Here is a 7,354-nt window from a genome sequence, read left to right as displayed (position 1 = left end):
GTTTCTACAGACTTTCTGTGCTATAATTTCCTATAATTGAAAGAGATCCGGTTCATTTCCCTCCGTTTCTCCTGAGCCTCCACCAATGAATCAGAGGCTGGTATTGATTAGGAATTACCTGGCTTTGTTTTTCAGCTTCCCCATCTACTTCTGATAAATAATTAAACCATCCATCAGGCGCTCCACGCTGCTAACAAGCATATGACCACATCCTTTCATAAGCAGGTCGATTCCAGTGGGTGAGGAGTTTCACAGTCAATTTTGTTTGTTTTTTTCTCGTCAACATCCATATAACAAAAAAACCACATCCACTCTGGCCCTGGGGCACAGTTTGGCCATCTCCAGTTTGGAGACCTTGCTACTGGAGATCATCCAGAACTAAGTCTAAACACCATCCCTGCTCATGGAGGACTTATGGTTACGCTGGGAATCAGCATTGATTTAGGGCCTCTTGCAGGGTTTTCCTCTGTGTAGGAGCATTTCTGGACACAGCTGGAAGATGGGGTACCCAGATTGACCCAAATCGTGACCCAAGTTGCAATTCTGGATCCAAAACTTCATGCAAGTTCAGGTCCCTTCTGGATTTGGGACGTGCTCAAACCTAATGGGAGAGAGGCATATGAAAAAAATGTTTGCAAGAGACCCAAGACAAACCAAAAGCCCATTGGCAGAGTTGGAGGAAGAGATCTAGATCCCAGTTCGTCTGCTTATCTTATCAATACCGTCAGAGAATGAGGAAGCCGTCTGGAAACGCGGTCACATGGAGGGAGCACACAACGCCGAGGTTGGTATCTTCAGGCCAGTGACGTTGGAGGGAAAAGCAGAACTAAAAGCACAGGGACACAGCAGGGGCAACTGGCCTAGTTACAGGAACTTGCTCCAGAAGGTGGAAAAAAAACAAGAGAGAGAGATTCCTTGCATGGAGATGCAAGGTGCAGAGGGTTACAATGGGCTCAGGAGAAGGCAGGAGACACCACACCCGAATTTCTTGGGAACAAGAGAGACAGGCCACAGCTTGGGAGGCTGAAGTTGGACATCAGGAAGAGCCTCCCCTGCAGGAGGGTGTCAAATGGATGTCCAGATGGTGGGGCAGCACCATCCTTGGAGGTCTTCAAGATTTGGCTAGCCAAAGCCACAGCCAATCCGACCAGGTGTTAGAGGTAGTTGTGTTTTAAGTGGACCACAAAGGTCCCTTCAAGCCAACAGCAGCCACTTGTGCACAAAAATATCTGCCGTTTCAGATCTGAACTACAACAGGGGTGTTGAGGGCAGCCACCACTCCCTGCATCAGCCACGGTTCGGACAGATGGCACAGCCAACACGTGGCCTCAGTGGAAGCCTGTCAGCCCACTTGTGTGGTGCCTCTGATCCAAGAGGGTGGTGGGCACCAGCCCCCAAAGCAAATCCTTTTTTCCTCCAAACCCAGGACTGATTTTAGCTGCTCCCCTCAGAGACAGCAGCGGGCACACACGGGCGTTGGCAGCTGTGCACCACCCTGCCCCAAACACCACCAGACCTGGGGCTGCTGAAGCGTGGATGATGATCTCCAGGGAACGAAGCACCTGCAAACCTTGGGGAAAGCCCACATGGGGCACCCGCCTGCGTGCCAGCACCCCCCGGACTTCAGCCATGGCAAAAGTCACCTACTGCTGTGTGCCGTCCCTCCCCACACACCCACGCCAAACACACCAGCACAAGCAGCAGTTGTTTACCGAAAGGGATGGGTCCCCGTTCCGGGAAAGCAGCAGCTTTATAGTCTTCCTGCCTCAGTTTACTGCACGGAAAAGAGCTACTTTGCCCTGGAAAAGACAGGAGGGCTTCCTGGGAGCATGGAAAAAGTTTGTCATTGCAGCCCATCCTTGCAAAGGTGCCCTTTGATTTTTGCCCTTCAAGATCCCTCCAGAGCGGCGGTGGCATGGCACGAGGAGGGTTGAGCGCTTTTGGCAGCTTCCCAACCAGGAGAGGAAATCCCCGTCCAAGTCCAGCGGGATCCTTAGTCATCGCTGGAAAAAAACAGGTGAAGAAAGGGCATCTCACATGCTCCCTGCGAGCACGGCACAAGCACCGGGGTCACCAACTGTCACCTGCTCCAACAAAACAAACCACGCAGGCTGCAGAAGCGATGGGATGCTCAGGAGTCATCATGGCTGTTTCCATGGCAAGAAAGCAGGGGGGATGTCTCGTTAGGAAGCGGTCAGGAAAAACACACCCATGGGTGGGAGGCAGGGCCAGGATGGGAGAGTTGCCAAGGAAGGAGGTCTGCTTTCCACCAAAGCTGTCCTTCAGGGCTGAGCAGGACTTACACTGACTCTCTGCTGGATTTCACCCCAAGGAAAATCTGGCCTTAGTCTTCTCTGGGACAAAAATAACCATTTGTGGAAGGAAGGATGAGGTCTGGGTGCTTCACTGAGCCTTCCTGGTGCGGTGCATCCCCAGGCCGCAGCATGGCTGGGTGCTGGGTAAACTCCAGCCCACTCTCCAAGTGGAGATTTTGGCCTCCCTTACCAGCTAGGACCTCCCAAAGGCTGTGACGCTGTGTTCATTTACCCCGTTAGAACCTCTTGTTTCCTTCTCCTCCATCACTTCACTTGTCAAGCTCTTGCATTTTGTCAGTGAGCTGGTGATTTTTTCTAGAAGCGAAACTTCACAGCCAGCGTTTCCAGAGATGTCATACTGTTGATGTTTTGCCACCCAGCCACCACGGGTCCCACTGTCTCTTGCTAGGTACAGCCCACCAGCATCTTCAGGCTCCGCTTTGTGGGTGTGAAGTCATTTTGGAGGAGCAACACAAACTACTCCTACTGCTTTGGAGGACCAACCTGGAACTACAGCAAAAGGGGCTGTAGTTTCAGGTTGACACCAACCAGTTTTGGTGGAAGCCTCAGTCTCCAACCCCCACCAAAGTTTTTCACAAGACTGAAACTTCCCAGACCCATCCACAGCCCCAAAAGCGGTGCCGATGCAGCTCTGAGACGGCAGCTTGGGCTTGGGAAAGGCTCCAGAGCAAAGATACCAGGCAGAAGGAAAAATTCTGCAGTGATACAAAACCGAGATTGGAAGGAACTCACCATGTCCTATCAGCCACGAAACACAATGTTGTTTCACGACCTGTATCTGCACTTGTCCATGTAGCTACAAAACACCGCGTGTTTGCACTGTCTTCACCCATCTGCTGAGCAGTTCCGACTGTTGCCCTCTGGCTTAGCGGCTGCCGAGCTTGGGGACAAGATTTGGGTGGCCACAGGAGCTGGTTTTGAATGAGGAAGGCTTAGATTCCCCAGTTTCAGACCAGCAAGAAGTGGAATTTTCAACTGTACACAGTCACAGGATTTTATTTCCTCAATGAAAGGCAATCTGAAAATATTAGTGGATATTGTTGGATCTAAAAAACACACACACGTTATTCCTTCCAGGTCAGGAACAGTGCCTGGGGTTGCAGCTATTCCTGCTTCAGACTCAAAGCAAATAACCACACATCTGATGACGAGTGTGCTCATATTCATTACTGTCTTGGTTTCTTTTTATATTATTTAGTCAGCTAATTACAAAAAGCATTACAAGAAGGGAAAGGAGTTTAAATGAGACCCAGCATAGGGCACTCGTGCAGCCTGGAGCTCCAGCCAGGTCTGATCCAGGCAGATACTTCAGCACATTCCCAACCTTAATCACAGGAGTGACCCCACAGGAGACAGTGAGATTAGAGTGTACGGCCCATCTGCAGTGTAAGTCCGTTCTCGAATCGGGGAAGTGGCTCAGATTTGGAGCAGTGTGTTGATGCTTAGACAAGCATCAAAATTTACAGAGCAAAAACATCACATTCCCTCCCCGAGGACAGCAGAGAAGCGAGCAGGAGACCAGTCCACACATTCACCTGCGCTTTCGGGGCTCGAGACAGTTTCTGGGTGTGTTTTGCTAATGAAGCCCCAGAGATATCACAGCTTTGGCTCAGGGCAGGTTTTGAAACCCAGGACCAGCTCTGTGGCCTTCTGTCCAGGAGATGCAAGAGACACCGGCACTTCCTAGCAGAGCACAAGTCTGTCTGCAATGCACTGCAAATGCCACTTTCAAAGATTTTCTACGGTGAAACCTCCAGTGGGTCTTCTTTCAAATCCTCATGGTCCTCATTCTCCAGCTGCTCCAGTTTGCTAGATTTCTCATGGATGATCTCCCCGGGAGTCTTCAAAAACCTGCAATACATTTTTTTTAAGGGCATGTCCAAACCCAGCCCCAAACCAGGCTGTAAGCGCTGGAGCCCTTGCCCTCGTCAGCTGAGCTCCAGAGCTTGCCAGAGGGTATCTGCCACCCCTGGGCTTCGCCGAGGATCCCAACTCTTGCTTTGCACCCAGCGTGCCCCAAGCTGAGGAAGACAAAGTTCGGGACTGGTCAGCCCCAAACAGGTGCTTTAAGTGCAAACGAGCCCCAAGGAAGCAGCAAGCACTGAAAACAAGCAAGCACTGACGTATTTCCACCCCTCCTCCTGTCTGGAGGTGAACTTCAGACCTGGTCTCACTGGGGAAGAGGAGGGAAGTTTCCAGCTCAGGTGGGCTTGGGGACATTTCCCCCAGCAGCAGCCGGACCCCACGCAGGAGGGTGGATGGATGCTGGCCCCGGGGCAGGCTGCTGGCTCGCAGCCCTGCAACGTGCATCGCATGGGACCTGGCGCCCCGATGTCCCATCTCCTGGCTCACACAGGAGAGAGCCTGGACACAAACCCATCAGGGCGCTGCATTGGCAGGGAAGGATAAAAAGAAACAAACCAAAAAGCAACCACTGAGGTTTTACAAAACTAAAACCAATCCAGGCTTTTATACCTCAACATGAAGGCGGATTCCAGCTCCGAGATAATGGGCACAAACTGGAGCACAGGGAGTTCCATCTCCACCTGAGGAGGGCCTTCTCTGCTGTGAGGGCGGCAGAGCAGTGGCACAGGCTGCCCAGAGAGGTGGGGGAGTCTCCCCCTCTGGAGCCATCCCAAACCCGCCTGGACGCCGTCCTGTGCCACTGCTGGAGGTGCCCCTGCTCTGGCGGGGGGTGGGATGGGGGAGCTCCAGAGGGCCCTTCCGACCCCGACCATTCTTAGATCCACACAGCCACTGTGGGATGCCCGAGTCACAGCCCCTGATCTCCCCTACAGCACCACAAACCCAGCAGACAGACCACATCCCCATGTGTTACCCCAACATACAGTGAAGACACTGCAACCTCAGCTCAGTCTGGACCATTGACGATCCAGCAAGACGAAACAGCTGCCAACATCTGGAGCCCACTACCTTCCTGTGCCCCATCCCCACCGTCCCAGGCAGCTCATTTCTCTGACCTGCTTCATCTCACCTGAACAGCAGCTTCTGCCCCGGCTCCTTTTTGATGATGTTGAGTTTGTAGTAGTGCCTGAGCGCTCGTGACATCTTTTCATATGTCATGTTCATCCGGTTCTGGAAGAAGAAAAGAATTTGGGGGGCGGTCTGAGGAAAAGCAAGCACCTGGTTTGGGTGTGTCTGCAGGAGTCCCACGTGTGGGACATTTGAGGTGGTTCTTGGGCATTGCAGGCTGCAATGTGGGTCTCTAACCCAGACTTGCCTCTGGGTCCACAGCTGTCCTAGTTTGCTTTCCGGCAGATGAGAAAGACTCCCTCTTTAATCACCCAGAGTTTGGCATCTCTCAGTAGTGCTGCGCCCACTCTCTCTCACCCTTCCCAGTCCCTGTGCCATCAGCTCTGGGGAACTTGTCATGAAGGTGACATGCAGAAGCCCAGGAATGACAAATTTGTTCTCAACTGCATTTACCTTGTGGTTCCCCCAGAGCTGGGCAAGTCCATTTGGGTTAACGACCCGGAAGACCTTGGCTTCCTTGTCTTCCCACTTGATGTAGGGCTCGTAGCGGCTGTCGGAGAGGAGCTGGTACACGTAATCCCACAGCAACCTGCAGTCTGAGCATCGGTGGAGAATAAATAGTCACAGAGCTCCCACTAAGGCACCTGTGCTCCAGTGAGGGTCAATCAGCAACAGAACTGCGCTTGTTAGCAGTGATAATAAGTTTAAGAAGAGCTCATGCAGAGCACTTTTATTGCTAGATCTCAAAGTACTATCAGGAACTACATTTTTCAGGTGGGGAAACTGAGGCGGGAAGTGCACACACACTGATGCATGGACTAAATGGAAGGGAGACAGGTGGGCAGACAGGACAAAGCACACCCTCATTTCCCCAAGGAACCGGGCTACAAATTCAGATTTACCTGCAATTTTCCCATCTGCTGGGGCTGACAGGGCTGTAGGAAAGGAGCAGATGGTATCTGCCCTGCAGGTGCCCTCCGAGCTGGGATGGGAGAGGTTCAGCGGCTCCGCGTGGCTGCAGGACACAGGCTGCACCACACAACGCAGGCAGGAGGAAACAGCAACCGGGGCAGCCTCAGCTCTGCAGTCTGTCCCTGGGGAAAAAAAATAACAACTCTCTGATGTATTACGGCAGGTCTCAGGAGATCTTCCAAAGCCCTGAAACGCCCAGAGAGGACCAGCCCAGGTCGGTTATCAGCCTGGCACCAGCCCAGCCAGAGGAGGCATGTACACAGGAAAGCCCAGGATTTTCGTAAGGTGAGAGCAACAGAAGGTCCAGGGGGGGGTAGAGGAGGTGCCAAGTAGCATATGGATCAGATCCAGGAGAAAAGCTGGAATAGGAGAATGCACCAGAGTATAAGCACTACACTTGTGAATTGCTGTAGGAGCTTAAAATGTTCATCACCCCACCCTGAGCCAGCAGGAGAGCTCAGGACAGCACTCTAGAGCCACCACCATGCAAAGCCAGCTACTGATACCAACCCACCCTAACTCCCAGCTAAGCCCTCCGAGAGCACTAATAAGCCCCACTGGCCCTGACCAGCCCCACCTGGGGCCTCTCACCACCCGTTGGCCCAGAAGCTCTGTTTAAACTCAGCCCTGGCCTCTCAGTCTTTTCCCACCTATACTGCAGGAGGACTGCTCTCCAGTTATGGTCATGCTTCTGCCTGACCCTTCACCCCCCGCAATCCAGATCTCACCTTACAGATGGATTTCCTAGTGTAGCCATAGCCTTGCTTGGTCACCATGGACCCAGCTGGAGATCCCTAAACTTGATTCTGACCAGACCTACTTCGTTACCACAAGCTTTCTTGATAACCTGGACTTTGTTAGACCTGGCTGCCATCTCCAGGACTGTCCTACTTGCTTTGCAGAGGTACTGTGGGTTGGGTTCAGCTGACTGAGCTTCAGGCCCTAGATGTGCGCAACCTGCTGTAGCAGAGGGCAGGAGAGCTTGATAGAGAGCTGCCGTTCTCCATCATACCTTCCTCTGTGCTCCCGGCCTCCCTGAAGGGTGGGTTCAG

General features: G+C 52.6%; 1 protein-coding gene across 1 annotated transcript in view; it reads right to left on the bottom strand.

Moving 5' to 3' along the window:
- Window positions 1-4,075: 4,075 nt before the first annotated feature.
- Window positions 4,076-7,354, bottom strand: part of ETV7 (ets variant 7) — a 4,947-nt gene continuing 1,668 nt past the window's right edge. The window contains exons 4-7 of the mRNA XM_009891745.1: window positions 7,315-7,354; window positions 5,784-5,926; window positions 5,332-5,432; window positions 4,076-4,187 (exon numbers count right to left, since the gene is read on the bottom strand). The exon at window positions 7,315-7,354 is cut by the window's right edge and continues 80 nt beyond it. Of these exons, the coding sequence (XP_009890047.1) occupies window positions 4,076-4,187; window positions 5,332-5,432; window positions 5,784-5,926; window positions 7,315-7,354 (396 nt within the window). The remainder of the gene's footprint in view (window positions 4,188-5,331; window positions 5,433-5,783; window positions 5,927-7,314) is intronic.

This window comes from Charadrius vociferus, unplaced genomic scaffold, assembly GCF_000708025.1.
Source record: "Charadrius vociferus isolate BGI_N301 unplaced genomic scaffold, ASM70802v2 scaffold819, whole genome shotgun sequence".
Taxonomy (NCBI): Eukaryota; Metazoa; Chordata; class Aves; order Charadriiformes; family Charadriidae; genus Charadrius; species Charadrius vociferus.
Note: the sequence above shows the minus strand (reverse complement) of the source record. Positions and strands in the feature narration are given on the sequence as shown.